Genomic DNA, 17,253 nt, shown 5'->3' with positions numbered 1-17,253 from the left:
GTCACCTCTCTGGCAGGGAAGGAGCCGAGCTTGTGTATGAGGCTGAGAAATTCTGACTAGATATAGTTGGGCTCACCTCCACACACAGCTTGGGCTCTGGTACCAGTCCTCTTGAGAGGGGTTGGATACTCTTCCACTCTTGAGTTGCCCAGGGTGAGAGGAGGAGCAGGTTTGGGCATACTTATTGCTCCCCAATTGGGGTTTACCCATTGGAAGAGAGGGTTAGCCTCCCTCTGCCTTAGGGTGGGGGACGGGTCCTGACTGTTTTTTGTGCCTATGCAACAAACAGCAGTGCAGAGTACCCACACTTTTTGGAGTCATTGGGGGGTGTGCTGGAGAGCGTTCCACCTGGGGACTCCATCGTTCAGCTGCGGGACTTCAATGCTCACGTGGGCAATGACCCGGAGGGGCCTGATTGGGAGGAACGGCCCGTTCAATCTGAACCCAAGTGTTGTTCTGTTACTGGACTTCCTTGCTCGTCACGGATTGTCCATAATGAACACCATGTTCAAACATAAGGGTGTCCATTCAGTAGTCACAAAAGTGAGTACATGGCTCACATTTCTGCAGAGATTTCATTATAATGTTTAATAGAATAACTTTGAAGAAACATTGCTTTGACACAATGAAAGGTAGTGTGTGTAAAGCTTATATAGCAGTGTAAAAATTTTTTTCCCCTCAAAAAAACTCAAAATATAGCCATGAGTAGCTAAACCCCTGGTAACAAAAGTGAGTACACCCTAAAGTGAAAGTTCCTGAAGTGTCAATATTTTGTGTGGCCAGCATGATTTTGCAGAACCGCCTTAATCCTCCTGGGCATGGATTTCACCAAAGCCTCACAGGTTGACACTGGAATGCTCTTCCACACCTCCATGACAACATGACGGAGCTGGGGGATATTCGAGATCTTGTGCTTGTCCACCATCCGCTTGAGGATGCCCCAAAGATGTTCTAGTGGGTTTAGATCTGGAGACATGCTTGGCCAGTCCATCACCTTTACCCTTAGCCCCTTTAGAAAAGCTGTGGTCATCTTAGAGGTGTGTTTGGGCTCATTGTCATGCTGGAACACTGCCCTGCGACCCAGTTTCCGGAGGGAGGGGATCATTCTCTGCTACAGTATTTCACAGTACATACTTGAGTTCATGTTTCCCTCAATGAACTGCAACTCCCCAACTCCAGCTGCACTCATGCAGCCCCAAACCATGACATTCCCACCACTATACTTGACAGTAGGCACAACACAAACATCTTCGTACTCCTCACCTGGTTGCCGCCACACATGCTTCACACCATCTGAGCCAAATAAAGTAATCTTTGTCTCATCAGACCAGAGGATATTTTTACAGTAAGCCATGGCCTTTGTGGACATATCCTCAGCAAATCTTTGATGGGCTTGGTTGTGGATAGCCTTCAGAAGAAGCTTCTTTCTGGGGCGACAGCCATACAGACCAATTTGATGGAATGTGCGGCGTATGGTCTGAGTATTTACAGGCTGACCCCCCACCTCTTCAATCTCTGCAGCAATGCTGACAGCACTCCTGCGCCTATCTTTCTTAGATAGCGTTTGGATGTGACGCTGTGCACGTTCATTCAGTTTCTTTCGACGTCCAACGCGAGCCCTGTTGTGAGTGCATCCTAAATTTTTAAAACGCTGGAGGATCTTGGCCACTGTACTGCAGCTCAACTTCAGGGTTTTGGCAATCTTCTTGTACCCTTGGCCAGCCTTATGTAGTGCCACAATTCTTTTGTAAGGTCCCTAGAGAGTTCCTTGCCATGGTGTGCCATTTTGACAGTTTCAGTACCAGTATGACAGAGTGTGAGAGCTGTACTACAAATTGAACAGACCGGCTCCCTATACACAACCGAGACCTAGTATGAGTAATGAGTCACATGGTATTTTGGAGGGAAAATGACAAGCAGTGCTTTGCTTGGACATTTAGGGGTGTAGTGTCTTTGAGGTGTACTCACTTTTGTTGCCAGGGGTTTAGCTATTAATGGCTATATTTTGAGTTTTTTTGAAGGGAAAAATAAATTTACACTGCTATATAAGCTTTACACATACTATTTTTCATTGTGTCAAAGTGTTTCTTCAGTGTGTTCTATTAAACATTTATAATGAAATCTCTGCAGAAATGTGAGGGGTGTACTCACTTTTGTGACACTTGTATGTGCACTTGGCACCAGCACACCATTGGCTACAGTTCGATGATCGACTTTGTAGTCGTATCATTGGATTTGCTGCCGCATGTTTTGGACACTCGAGTGAAGAGAGGGGCGGAGCTGCCAACTGATCACTATCTGGTGGTGGGTTAGCTCCGATGGTGGTGGAAGATGCCGGTGCGACGCGGCAGACCCAAACGTATTGTGAGAGTTTGCTGGGAACGTCTGGCAGAATCCCCTGTCAGAAGAAGTTTCAACTACCACCTCCGGCAGAACTATGCCCACGCCCCGAGGGAGGCGGGGGACATTGAATCCGAGTGGACCATGTTTCGTGCCTCCATTGTTGAGGCGGCCGTTCGGAGCTGTGGCCGCAAGGTCGGTGCCTGTCGTGGCGGCAATCCCCGAACCCGCTGGTGGACACCAGCGGTAAGGGATGCTGTCCAGCTGAAGAAGGAGTCCTACCGGGCCTTTTTGGCCTGTGGGACTCCGAAGGCAGCTGATAAGTACCGGCTGGCCAAGTGGAATGCAGCTTCAGCAGTTGCTGAGGAGAAAACTCAGATGTGGGAGGAGTTTGGTGAGGCCATGGAAAATGACTTCCAGACGGCTCCGAGGAAATTCTCGTCAACCATCCGGCGTCTCAGGAGAGGAAAGCAGTGCACCATCAACACTGTATATAGTGGGGATGGGGTGCTGCTGACCTCGACTAGAGACGTTATGGGTCAGTGGGGAGAATACTTCGAAGACCGCCTCAATTACACCGACACGCCTTCCGCGGAGGAAGCAGAGCCTGGAGACACCGAGGTGGGCTCTCCTACCTCTGGGGTTGAAGTAACCGAGGTAGTTAAAAAGCTCCTTGGTGGCAACGCCCCGGGGGTGGATGAGATGGTGGTCCCCCTTTTTAAGAAGGGACACGATCGAACACCTTCTCCAGGTCTACAAAGCACATGTAGACTGGTTGGGCGAACTCCCATGCACCCTCGAGGACCCTGCTGAGGGTGTAGAGCTGGTCCACTGTTCCACGGCCGGGACGAAAACCACATTGCTCCTCCTGAATCCGAGATTCGACCTCCTGACGGACCCTCCTCTCCAGCACCCCTGAGTAGACCAAAAGGGGGACTGGAGGGTGTGTTCCAATTACAGAGGAATCACACTCCTCAGCCTCCCTGATACTGATATTGTGGTCAGGTTTTATACATATCACTTGAAACCTATAGCAACTGTTACTATCCAGAATGTCATGTATCACTCAGTTTTCACTTCAGGATTGAACATAGTGGGAACACTACTCATTTCTAAGATGCGCGCCTGTAAAACTTTGAATATTAATGTGAGCATCATCAGTGTTTCCCACAGATTTGAAATCTACTTAGGTGGGTGGACGCCGGCGGGCGTGGGGCAAATTTTTTGTTTTGTTATTTTACCCTTCATATCGTGCATTCTAGTGAATTTTCAGAGTAAAAATTAGGGATGCTCCAATCAATCGGGCACCAATCATTATCAGCCGATTTTCGTGAAAAATTACGTGATCGGAATATTCGATCAAAGCCTGTTATTGCCGATCAAAACATCCGATCACCCGCAGCTCATTCTTCGCAGCCTACAGACGTGTTGTGTCCCTCCCCCTTTGCTCGTTGCGGAGGCGAGGCTGCTCCGTTCACACCAACTGCGGTGGGAGCATTTCTGGCGCCGTGTTTCAATTGTGTGTATGTGTGGGTGTGAACGTAGCATTGTCTGCAGTGCTCTGTTTGCGTCTTGTAATACTGTAAATGCCATGAAAAGGAACATCGCGGAGGGGAGCACGGCCAAAAGTTTCAATACAACCAACTTAATCCGACATTTGAAGAACAAGCAATTGGGAGACTATGGTGGGTTTACGAGGCTCACTGCATTGCACTGCACACGTCGAGCAGACGGCGTATGGCACGCATGCTGCAGCTTGTTATGCATGATACGTTACTGTCACAGCGCAGTATAGTCACCATAAATAAATGGAAAAATATACAGATATTCCATGTGATCAGAATCGGTATCGGCCGATCTCACTCATACATGATCGGACTCTTTATCAGTGTCATAAAACCTGATTGGAACCTCCCTAGTAAAAATTGTTCCCACGTTACTCAGTGACATCACATTTTTTGCACTTATTTTGTATTAAATTAAAAAAAAAAATTATATTAATAAAATAAAGCTGTCATTGGATCGTAAGAGAGTGGGCAGGCGTATGATAGTTTTGCGAAGGGTTTAAAGCCGTGCAGCAGCTGGGGTGATGAGAGGGTGTCTTGTTCAGTTGAATATAGGGCTGAACGATTTTAGGAAAAATTGTATTGCAATTTTTCAACCCCAAAATGTTTTACATTTTGTGATAATGTACATGTTCTTTGTACATAAATCAATATTTTCCCCATATTTTTGCTTATTGCTTATATTGTGCTCGAGACTTAACTGCTTCAAACAGAGACTGGGGGCTTAGCAGTATGGCTTAAAATGCATATCATGGTATTATTTTAATTTTTTGGTCCCAACAGTAATGGTGAGTGTAAAAATCACAACGAGAATATTTGTGATTGGGTTATTTACGCCGTTGGCGAGTTCCAGCCAGTGTTAGAACGTGTGCTAAATTGCTAGTGTAGCCCTCGCCTTATTTTTTGTCTAGATACGTGTTGATTGTAATACAACATTTCTGTTCATAACTGCTGGATCTCCACCCTTACGCGGTTCTAGTCAGGCTTCAGTAAAAAGTCTACTATACACCTAAGCACTTATTTTGCTATTCTCGACTCTGCATTTCACTTTAGCGATTAGCACACGTAGCGGCCCCTCGTTCGCCTCCGCGGTGAAAACGCTACTTGTTAGTGGGGTTGTTTATTTGTCACATCGGAGGAGATGATGCGCAGCATGCAGTTCGTTGCTGCTTTGCATGGACTTACAGATGGTATAAATAAAGACCGTGCAGCTTCAGAGCAAGCTATCTTAGCGCTTAGTATTCAAGCAGCCACGGACTAAATGACTTCTGGGAGTACGGGCGACAGCATGTTGTAGGACGCTTTTTTGTTTTTCTTAACCAGTTCGGCGCTGGACCTGCACCAATGGTGGCGTCGACTTAAAGTTACATGCGGTATCTACGGCCGCGACCCATTTTGTTTTTTGGGGTTTTTTTGGAGGGGGGATTTATTTAATTCATTTTTTTTTTTTTTAATTCTCTTGAAAACTTCTTGGGCGACCGTCTGTTTACTTGGGCGGTGCACCCAAGTATTAACATGGTGTGGGAAACACTGATCATCTAAAGCAGGGGTGCCCATTACGTCGATCGCGATCGACCGGTCGATCGCAAAGGCATTGTGGGTAGATCGCCAGCCTATCATCCGTCCTCACTACTGTATTGCTACGTTCAAGAATTGCTTCAAGTTCACAACAACTGCATTGGGAGCGTTTCTGGCAGCGCATTTGAATTGGAGTCAATGTAGTTAGCGAGGGCGGGCGCGCTTGCATGGGGAGCGGCGCGAATGATGCATGAAAATCCACCCATTCGCCGCGTATCAAACAGGTCAACTTTTTTTTGCCATTTTGCCTCGCAGCAGCCAGTCAGCATCGGGCATACTACGTCACACAGCGTCCTGTTCACCCTGCGTTTTTTTTTTTTTACAGTTCTTGAATTTTACCAAGACAGCAATATTGTTCGCATTAGCATAGTGTGCAAAAAAAAAGTTGACTTGTTTTACACGCCCCGAATGGAGCGAATGGGCGGATTGTTGTTACTGCAAATCTGCTTGAGGCTTGCTATCAGCAGCTACTGTCCGGACTATGCATCCCTTGCTGATTCCATCCAGTGAAAGTCATCAGAGTAAGGTAATTTACCAGAGCTGGGCACTTGACCCTTTTTTGCTCGTCCGGCCGCGACCCTCCATCCTTGACCTGGGTACCCTTCCAGCCGCGACCCCCCGGCCATATTCATAAACATTGTCGGCCCCCCCCCCCCAAAAAAAAAAAAAACGTGCATGGTGCCTACGCGGGAGAGATGCTAGCGGAAGAGGTTTATTTAAAGACAATTAGCTGGCTAACTTACTATTCAAACCCGCTGTGGACACGCTTGAAACGCGCCACTTACTCACGCACTTACCCAGCTGCGTTTACTAACTTCCATTGCGAGCCCTGGGGTTGGTTTTGTCGTATTGTATAATTATTTGGGTCCAACAGACGACAAGTCTGCAAGCATTCAACAAGTTACTTATTTTCCACACTCCCCCTCCTTCACGGCCTTCAAAATAAGAGCATGCCAGCGAACCACTACACAGCAGTTTTGCTACGGCGGATTTCCGGAAGTAGGAAAGTGCACGATGTGCCATACTTGAGTGCTGCGCACAGCTTGAATATACTCCCGGATACGAGTTGTTTTGAAAGAAGCCTAAAAAGAAGCCTTTCACCGAGTAGGCTGAGATGAAATTTGGCCGCCTCGCGAGCACGTCACACGCATGAGGGCCGATTAGTGGGCCGGACTAAAATCCATTTCCGGCCATGCTTAGTCCAGCCATTTTAAAAAAAAATTGTCACCCCACCACCCCTCCGCCCCAAAAATGGGTATCCGGTAGGGCCGGAGGGTCGGACCGGTCCGGCCCAGGAACGGACTGCCCAGCTCTGGTAATTACAAAACATTTTTTGTTGTATTGTGCTATAGAGGTTGATGCAGTCAGACAAGGTACACCAGCATATACAGTACATATAAAAATAATTCTCAATATATTTATAAATAATGTGTTTTGCATTTTTAGTAGGTGGTAGATCATTTTGACTCGGTCATGTCATAAGTAGCTCACAGGCTGAAAAAGTGTGGGCACCCCTGTTCTAAAGAGTGTGTATTTGGGAAAATATACGTAGGCTTGTGTGAATGCGCAGCCGCATAGAAAATTGAAGGAAACACTGGAAACAAGTGATTTCGCAAGCAGACACGACTCATCACACATTCCCACATTTTTCATCCTTGAGTCAAGTAGAAAAAAAACATGCGGTTTCTCTTCAATTATCAGAGTAAGCCATTTAGTTTCGCTAACTCAGTCATCTTTGTTAGCCTCTACCAATAGCAAAGCACGAAACACTCTTTTAATATTACTTCCTTGCTGTCCCTCATGACGTGGCCAGCACACCTTGCTGTCCTTCATGAAGTGGCAAGCCCAAATGTTCGCTACGTGAAGTCGCCATGACAGGGGGAAAAAAAAAAAAAAGAAGAATGTTGTCCTGATATACAGTGATCCCTCGGTACTTTGCGCTTTAACTTTTGCGCCCTCGGTGCATCGCGGATTTTTCAGAAGCATTCATAAATTAAAAATGAAACAACACAGCCATATCGGCAGCTATATTGCAGAAAGACGCATTGTTTCAAAGATATGAGTTGACTCGGAGGCTTTGTACATACACACAGGCACTCAAAAGGCGGTGACTGGTTCCCATCGTGAGCTCGACCAACGAGGGCACAAGTGGATTTACTTTTTCCCACTGTGTACTATATGTGAGCTGACTGGGTGCGCATCATCGCAGCCTCTCACTAGTCTCGTACACTATTCAAATGTGCCGTTGATTTATTCAGAGTGAAGCCGGATACTTTCTCCTCCGTATGTGTAATGATGTGTTTGCTCTAATAAAGATTTGTAATAATCGGATAGTACAGTACAACAGCTGTGTTTGAATGTCGTGAGCGCAGCGCACTCCGGGCCGGCCGGCACGGATGACTTAGACATCGCCAAATAAAGTGTGAAAGTGTTTGTTAGTTTTGTCTTAGGTTGTCTTAAAACATCTTACCTTAACTACAATCCCGCTTTGCATTTTATCCAAAGGACTTTATTGATGTTATTGTGCAAAGATAAAGTTAATGCATGATCCCCTCCGGCGGCCGTGCTTCTTCATTTTTAAATGAAGTATGAGGCAAGAAAGGGAACGAAGAAGAAAAAAGCAGGAGAAGAAGAAGGAGGGAAGAAGAAGAAGAAGCGGACGTTTTTACTTTCACTTTTCACGATGACAAGCGTTTTAAAGTGCAGGATTGGATAAATTACACTATGGTATTCAAGTTAAGTCAATTTTATGATAAAAATTCAAACTTTAACGTAGATTTTAGCGAACGTTCCGTCGTGATCGCCAGCTGCCACGGTTGAAGCTCATGTTCCTCTCACAGCCTGCAGCTTGGTATTTACTCTACATTTTGCATTTTTAAAGTTAAATTGATTATGTAACAAGTCACAAGTGTGGGAACCATGTCGGGGGTTTGCAACAGCGTAACAGAGGCACAAATCCCCCCAAAATAAACTGTACAATAAATATCATATAAAATAATCATAATAATAACAATAAGACCGACACTTCTTTGCAGTTTTTCACCGGGTTCCGCGCCAGGTTCTGGTCCCCATTAACCACAATAAATGAGGGATCACTGTAGCTTGCTTTGCTTGTGGTTGTGATTAAAATCGATTGTGTAGTCTTGCAGTTTTGACCAATGCATGAGCTTTAACCATTAGCTAAGTTACATATGACTATCGGTCCACATTGAACTCAAGCATTGACATGGCCGTTTTTTGCTTGAGTAATACTATTCGCCTCATTCAGTGATTTTCTTTAAAAATTGATTGAAAAAATTTGATTGAAGATAATTCTATGTTTTGCTTTGAATGTTTTAAAGCACTTTGAGTTGCATTTTATGTATGAAAAGTGCTATATAAATAGAATGTGATTGATTGATTGATTGAAAATAAAACCCCAAATAACTAGAAAAGAGACACAACCATTCACACCTGCAATATGGTCTAAATTTATCAGCAATTAACCTAACATAGCACGTCCGCCTCACAGTTCAGAGGTCGTGGGTTCGATCCCTGTTCCGGTCTCCCTGTGTGGAGTTTGCATGTTCTCCCCGTGCCTGCGTGGGTTTTCTCCGGGTACTCCGGTTTCCTCCCACATTCCAAAAACATGCATGGTAAGTTGATTGGACTCTCTAAATTGCCCCTAGGTGTGATTGTGAGTGCGGATGTTTGTCTCAGTGTGCCCTGTTATTGGCTGGCAACCAATTCAGGGTGTCCCCTGCCTTCTGCCCGGAGACAGCTGGGATAGGCTCCAGCACGCCCCACGACCCTTGTGAGGATAAGCGGTATCGATAATGGATGGATGGATAAAGGTACCGGTGAAAATTCAAACAAGCACAGCAAGAAAACTCTCGACAGTTAGGCAGCCATACTACACACATACACAAACAGAGCTCAGTTGAAAATGTTGCATTTCAACCCATTAAGGACGGGAGCGCATAACCGCATTTCAACTACTAGAGCCGCGAGCGCTGTTGCGTCATTCTACCTTTAAAGCCGGGACAGCGGATACATCGGTGCCTTTTTTTTATCCAATTCTCCGTCTCTTAGCCAATCTAATGCACCAGAATATACACGTGACGGTGTTGCGAGACCGCGGAAGATGTTGTGGATTTTTTTCGAGCCGTAGGTAGGCTAATGGCGGACGCCGTCGATCATCAGGAGCTCTGATAAGTAATGGCAGTGCTATGTAGACGACGCACGGGACCAGTGGAACCAGTCGAACGTGATATGATATGGTTTGTAGACAATGATGATAGTGACGTCTTTGAAACAGAACAGAGGTTGGTAATTACCACTTGATTTCACTCGATTTTTTTAAAAATTAAAATAGTGCTTCTCTTGATCTGACGTGTTATTTTTACATCTTCGATTGCCTGTGTGAAAGCCACATGTCTAAGATCTTTAATTCTTTTGGAATTGTGTGTCTGTCTGCTATCATTAATCATTTTGTGAGTGTTGAATTTCTGGGAGAACTTCAGGTTTTCAAGGGTAATTCCAAAGGCAACCTTAGGTTTTGGGGAGCTGTTGAGACAGGGGCTTTAGTCCTTAATGGGTTAAGACTGCATTCATTCTTTCAGAAAAAATGTCACAATTTCAGGTAAGCTGAATACTCTTAAACTCTTCAAGTAAAACTGTTCTAAAGTATATTCTGGACTCCCTCACTGAGATACAATGAAAAAGAAACATGTAGAAAATGTGAAGATCAGACACAGAGCTTCCACTTACCCCTTTTGGTTCATTAACGACCAAGTGAGAAACTTTTTTGTTAAGGTTTAGCTGACATTCTCCACCATAAAAGGTTATATATGCCCACAATGCATTCAGGTCATCTGGAAGCTGTGGAGAGACAAGCAGTCAAGCAGAAATACAAAATGGCAATAAAGACTATTTTTCAACAAAAAACAAGTTGTCTTTTTAAGAAAAAGTAATAGTGTTCATACATGACATCGTGACTAATTATCACAATCTCTGCTATGTTTATTCCAAAGCGTACCCCACAAGGTTCAGTTATTAGGGGTGTAACGGTATACGTGGGTGTATTAATACATTTCAGTATGGCACGTTCGGTTCACTTGTGTACCGTTTCTGATCATTTTATTATTAGCGCTAGCACAAGTAGACGAGTTTTCACACGGACGCTATTGAGTGTTGCACGCGTAGGAGAGTGGGGGCACAGAAGAGGAGCCAGTACGCCAGAAGCAGTGATAAATCATAAATGCATGGATAAATGGCATTATTATGGAATACACAAACAAGCCACAGCTCGAAGGTCCCCCCATACACTGCGGTCTCCTGTTTGGGAACATTGCGGCTTTCCTGTGAAAATCGCCTATGAGGAAAGGTACGTGGATAAGTCCCAAAGTTGTGTGCCGACATTGCTACATGGAGATCAGCGGCTGTGTTGCAGGTAGCACGTCTAACATAATAACTAGGGGTATAACAGTTCACAAGTCACGGTTCGGTATGTACCTCAGTATGGGGGTCACGGTTCAGTGGTTGCTTTTTTTTTTTAATTTAGTTTTAACAGAGAGCAAGCTACAATTCAATTTGCTATAAAGCAAAAAATATTCCCTGTTATAAAAGCACAAAATAGAATTAAAAACTTGCACATTAGGGTTGTTCATAAAAAAATAATAATAATGATGGTAAAAAAGATTAAACACAGGAAAACACCATTTCTTGTATAGATAGAATGAGTTTGCAGATGAAGGTAGCACTTGCCTACTAGTAACTTTAACTTCATTATAAGAGCAGCAGAGGACAGCTCATGCTCCACCACGGCTCTTGTGCAATTGGATATGACCTGGACCACGGTCTGGCTAATATGCACCCTGGATGGAACATTGTAACAGGGCTCCAGCATGTTTAATAAAAGGTTTGAAGCCCGCTCCTAGACTAAAGCATGTTGGCGCAAAAATGGTGCTATGCATATGCCGATTGATTCAGTAATTACTAATATCTTTGGCTCTGTTTGCTTTCACTTCTCCAGGCTGCTTAAAAGTAGCGGGGATAAGTTGTCGGTGTTGAGCGTGTTTCCTTTTTCTACCCCAGGTAACTGTATCGGTGTGATGCCGTCTTACATGCATTGTAGCATCTTCCAAGAACACGCCGTCAGACGTAGTTTACTTAACGCAAGTTATGAGTCCAACCGGCTACTGTGGGTGGAAACCGACGCCAATACAGTACAACAACCGTTAAGTTCACAAAGTGTCACAGCTCCCTCTCCTTCGTCCTCCGCTCCTCCTCTCTCGCCCGCACACCCTCCCATCTAGCGAGCTGCGCGATGCATTCATTAGCCTCGGAAACAACAAAAGTGGGCAAAACACAAATTCGACCACAACACAGATAACCCAATTCGTTTCAGCATTTTTGAAGTGTTACCTGCAACATACCGCACGGAGGTCGAACAACGCCGACACACAGTACTTGTTCGCTCCACCGCTCGCACTCCATCGCCGTCGTACTCAAATCGGAAACCGAAATGTTCCCAAACGGCTGATTTGTTTAGGGGCAGACGGCGCTTCTGGCTCTATGCTCCCGCACTTGCCATTTTCTTCTACATTTGTTTTGATCCATTTCTTCTTCGAACAACAAATGTACCGAACCGAAGTTTCCAAGAAACCGAACCGTGATTTAGCGTACCGTTACACCCCTATCCATCATATTTCAGAAATAAGTAATATATGCATTCACTCACACAAGGAAGACAGGCTGTCACTCCAAAGAATATCTGTCCTGATTCTGGAGAGAACCCTGTGACTCTGAGTTACTGGTTATGAAAACATAAATGCTCAAATCCCTTTACCTCAAAATTACCAGAAAATTATTCTTCAACCACATCATGAAATACATAATCTGCATAAATTCTACATCATGGAAGGATACGGTAAAAGGTCTCCACAACGAACCGAGAGGATCACCCAGGATGGCTGGAAAACATGAGTGATTCTTGAGTGAGTTAATCATGCCATTAAAATAATTACTGTGTCTAGGGCTAGGTTCACGCCGCAGGTCTTAATTCTCAATTCGGATTTTTTGAAAAAAATCTGATTTTTTTGTTTAAGCGTTCATATTACATTATAAATGCGACCTCGGTCTTGTCTGCTTTATGAACACGTCGCCAAAGTGACCCATATAGGCTGATGAAGAGAAGTCACTCATGACTTGGGTTGGGTATCATTTGAATTTGGACAAATCACATGGACTTCTCTGTCCTTTAATTTCATGAACTTTTGTGAACTTTACTATGAATTACTCTAAGGGCTGTTTTTAACCAGTATATTTATATATATTTTTTGTATCATTTAGTATTATTTTTCACAAGAGCTTTATTTTTTAGAAGTTCAAGACAATATAATAATGCAGCTGTTACTGAAAGCATACTGAACACCAATTGATGGGCTAACCTAATATCTTTCTTTAGAAAGAAATTATATGACAAACAACGCTGCATTTCAAGGGCAACCAAGGAAAGTATATCTAATCTAAGCAGCGTCTGTAACCATATGCTGTATGCGTATATGTACAGTATGTATGTATATTAGGGATGGAAAGATTTATCGAAAATTGATTTTATATCGATATAAATGCTTAAAATATGCATCGATGTAAAAAAAAAAAAAAAGAAATTCACAACGCGTTGTGAACCATAACGGCTCGCTCACGTCTCTGCTGTAAACAAACTGCATACTCACATTGGGTAATTTTTTTTACACTAGAAGTGCCAAGATTAAATTACTAACACGACAACTTCAACGATCAAAATCGTCGAGAGTTAATTTTAATAGCGGACGCGTCGTTTATTTATATATCTAATTATTTGCCGTTGTGTTTTTCTCTCGAAAAAGCCTCGTATCTCACGGCCATGCTTTTCTATTTATCACACATGCACAGTAGTGGTAATCCGGGTCATCAGCGATGTAAACAGAAGCATTGTAGGTAATGACATCAAGGCTCCCGAGTTATCGCTAATGTTAGCAATCAATGCCCAATTTCATTTCTCACATTGGGACAGTCATTTCTGAAAGCTAGCTTTAATTAGCACACACAGGCTACCGTGCATGTCCTGTTGTGGTACGCTAACACATGGTAGCGTATTCTCCGGATTATGGCGGCATTAGTCAGCAAACATTGAGCAGCAATAGTACGTGCTGCCTGACAGTCGCTGTGACTACGCACCGAGTGTTGCGTTTAGGAATCGGAAATCTCAGCACTCCAACTTAACACAACATGACCTGTTTTCCACAAACCATTCATGGCAACACCTAACAATAAAAGACAACATTGACTGGTTAGAATGTAATAATTTAGATTGCAAAAAATTGCTATCTTTTTCCCATTCCAGGTGCATACCAAATTTTGAATGTGTAGATTAAGTTATGCTTTTTGGGGAAGCAAAACAAAACGTTTTGGATTAAGGTTCAATAAAAACCAATTAAAGTGATTAGCTTAGTTTTATCTGTGCTTTTCCTTAATTTTATTCGTTTGATTTCACTCTCCTCTAGTGCCGAAAAAAGTGAAATGTTTAGTATGAGTAAAGTATTTTGTTGTAATTATAGGAAGTTTCATAGTGATAGTGCAACTCAGCACTACTGTTAATTAGTCAATTAGCAAAATAATAGTTTGTGGCAGCCCTAGTTAACACGCTTGCGCCAAACATCATCACATATTGCAGTTATGAATGGCTGCAGCACCACACTAGCGCACAAAGACAAGCATGGTAGTGATTTAAAAAAAAAAATCTAATCGAAAATCGGGAACTGAAAATCGAAAATCGAATCAAGGCATGAGTCAATTGTTACATCCCTAAAGTATAGGCTGCAGCTGTGTATACAATAAGCTAAATGTTATCTGAATATGTGCATTTGTGTGTTGAACTTGTTGGCTCAATGTTGGCATTAGGCGTACTAGACGATTCTGGCTTGGGGTCCAGAGCCGTATCGCATCAGTTCTCTGGCTAGGTGTTGGCCGAATGAGCCAGCCGGATCCCTGGCAGGATCACCAACCCCACGAAGGGCGACTGCTGCCACCGCGGTGTCCCAGCGGCCGTCACAGCGGTGGAGATCTGTGGGAAGAGCCCGGCGCACGCCCGAGTTGTCGTCGCCACCACACTTGCCGGCGGGCACGAAGCAAGCTGAGGGGCTGACCGAGAGGAGCACGGCAGCTCGAGTGGGGGCAAGCTACCATGTTATTGCGAGGCTGCCTTGGTGGCAGGAGCACGGGGCTGCACGCCATGAGCACACTTTTTTTTATAAAATCGGTCATACTTCGTTCATGCTTCTTCGGCACGGCTAACTAGGAATCGAAACTTAGCACATACATTCTAAAATCTGAACTGTTCCGGGAGAAACGGAATTACTGTCCCGGTTCCACTCGATTCCCGGTTATCGTGCCCAACCCTATTCACAACGTATTGTTTACGGAAGTAAAAGTAAAACCGTGCGTGAAAAATGAATCGATCTGAAGCATGGATAAATTACTATTATCAGCATAAATGTCCACTTTATGCTTTATGTTTCACGTGGGATTAAATTAAAGTAAAATATCAAGTCAATACTGTTACTCAAAACAACTTTGCAGATTCCATCCCTGTGCTGCCAGCATTTTCCCTCCGCCCGCGAGGAGCTCATTTTGAGCTCCGGATGACGTCAAGGTCGGATATATGCGACCTGGCCATTCAGACCACGGGCGCGGTGCAAAAAATCGTATACGTATCTGATCTAGGACCACATATGAAAGCGACCCAGGTCGGATTTGAAAAAAAAAATCGGAATTGAGCCGTTCAGAATGTCATTAAAAAATCTGATAAAAGTCGCATATTGACAAAAAAAAAAATCTGACCTTGGTCGCATTTGCCTGCAGTGTGAACCTATTCTAAAACAAGACTTCCTCTGTAGCAAGGTGAAGAGCGGCTCTGCTTTATTTTTTGTTTTGTTTTTCAGAAAATACAAATAAATAATAATAATAAATAATATTAACAATAATAATAAATAAAAATATATTATTAAATATCACAAGATCCATCCACAAAATAGCTATGTGTGGGGTGCAGTGGAGATTATGGTGCATGATGTTCATGATGTTACATCAGTGACGAGGACGGGGAGGATGTTCACGGTGGATCATATATGTGACAACAATTTATTTATTTATTTTTTATTAGATTTGCCCCTCCAGCAAAGAAAATACTTTAGGATAACCAAAACAATGTGTTTTTACAAGTATGCACTTTTATGTGCATTAACCGCCCCACTGGATGAGACTTCTTACCTTGACCACGGGCAGATCAAACACCTCACGAGATTCCCCCACCTCTGGGTTGTCCCCGTCCTCTGCAATAATATGAGTGGCCAGAGCATTGTAGGAGACCTCTTTGCCTTTTCCATCTTTCAGCAGCTGCACCACCTAAAACATCGGGAGTGCAAACTGTGACTGCATTTACAAGGCCGGCCAAAAACAGCAATTCACCCAGTCTCATTGTGGTTTGCTTATAAAATACTGTATTGCATTCGCAATTTCAGTTTAAGTCGTACCCACAAGACGTCCCGTGTCATCATTATTCCCAACAAAACTTTGCATTGTATAATTTTTCCACAATTGACTTGAAGAATAAAACAATTATGTCATGAAGCGACAAAACGGTTCACTATTTGGCAGGAAGTAGAACATCGTGGATGCTGGATTGAGTAAAATGTTGCCAGTCACAGGTTGAGGCAAATGAACACTGTTCGCATGTCAAACTTATTCTCGCCTTGATACTTAGACGTGGCTACATACGATTCACTCTACATTACTGTAAATGTAAAAGAGAGCGATCTAACATACACTGTTACACCGCGAGATGGGAAACTCACGAGTCAGTACACTTGAGATCTGAGTAAATAAAGCGTTACTAACAGCAAAGTTCTTCACGTGATCCGTTCTTAGCGAGCACATAACTTTACCGGATATGCTATGGTTGAACGAGTTTCGGCGTCGCCATTGAATCAAATGTTCGCTAGACCAAGCGCGCCATTTAGAGCGTAGCTTGACAGCCTGTTAGCCAGCAAGTTAGCTTGTGCAACAAAACCTATTGAGATTCAATTGTGCTAACAAGTTAGCATGCTATCACGCTAGCTAAAAGAAGCTAACATCCAGACAGCCTCACCTTTGGGTCAATGTCCCCAACCACGTAGAATTTGACATCTTTAAAAAGTTCATCAACAACCTTACTTTCCTCTTCAGACATGACTGTCCATTAAGGTCATATGATGAAACATTGATACCAGCCCAAACTAATACGTTAAAAAACGATACGTTTCTGCTGCTGCTGCTGGGGGCTTACACTATACCCGGGCTTCTCTAGCGCCAAATCGCTGAGCGCGCCACGGACTACATCATTCTAACATGAGGAGGGGTGTTTTAAACAAAGGGATGAAGTCTTAATGTCTTTTTGGGATTATTTTCAGCACATCAATTCAGTCCAGAAAAGAAAGAATATATGACATCACTTTGAGCAGTAAAAAACATTTAGTGGCTCTTGAGATCACGAGTGTTTTTCTTAAGACTACCCGGCACCCCTATATTATTCGGGTTAATGTTTTGTCTCATTTTACAGTAACCCTTTCGCCCCCAGCGAGGTGAGCCGAGATTATTTGTAGTCTTTGTAAATTTGGACAATTTATTACAGTAAAAAAGACAATTCAATTTATTACAGTAAAAAAGACAATCCAAACAAAGACAGGCTACTATAACTACTGCAATTCAA

General features: G+C 43.6%; 1 protein-coding gene across 3 annotated transcripts in view; it reads right to left on the bottom strand.

Moving 5' to 3' along the window:
• paxip1 (PAX interacting (with transcription-activation domain) protein 1) overlaps positions 1-16,872 on the bottom strand; it is a 96,965-nt gene extending 80,093 nt beyond the window's left edge. For all 3 annotated transcript variants that reach the window (XR_015088325.1, XM_086042751.1, XM_086042752.1), the window contains exons 1-5: positions 16,654-16,872; positions 15,777-15,911; positions 12,393-12,436; positions 12,205-12,268; positions 10,233-10,343 (exon numbers count right to left, since the gene is read on the bottom strand). Coding sequence is in view for 2 of the 3 variants with exons in the window: in XM_086042751.1 (XP_085898877.1) it covers positions 10,233-10,343; positions 12,205-12,268; positions 12,393-12,436; positions 15,777-15,911; positions 16,654-16,734 (435 nt within the window). In the remaining variant the exon portion in view is untranslated. The remainder of the gene's footprint in view (positions 1-10,232; positions 10,344-12,204; positions 12,269-12,392; positions 12,437-15,776; positions 15,912-16,653) is intronic.
• Positions 16,873-17,253: the final 381 nt, after the last annotated feature.

This window comes from Filicampus tigris, chromosome 10 (assembly GCF_054856515.1).
Source record: "Filicampus tigris isolate MCC_2025a chromosome 10, RoL_Ftig_1.0, whole genome shotgun sequence".
In the NCBI taxonomy this organism is placed as follows: Eukaryota; Metazoa; Chordata; class Actinopteri; order Syngnathiformes; family Syngnathidae; genus Filicampus; species Filicampus tigris.
This window is presented reverse-complemented; position numbering and strand designations above follow the sequence as displayed.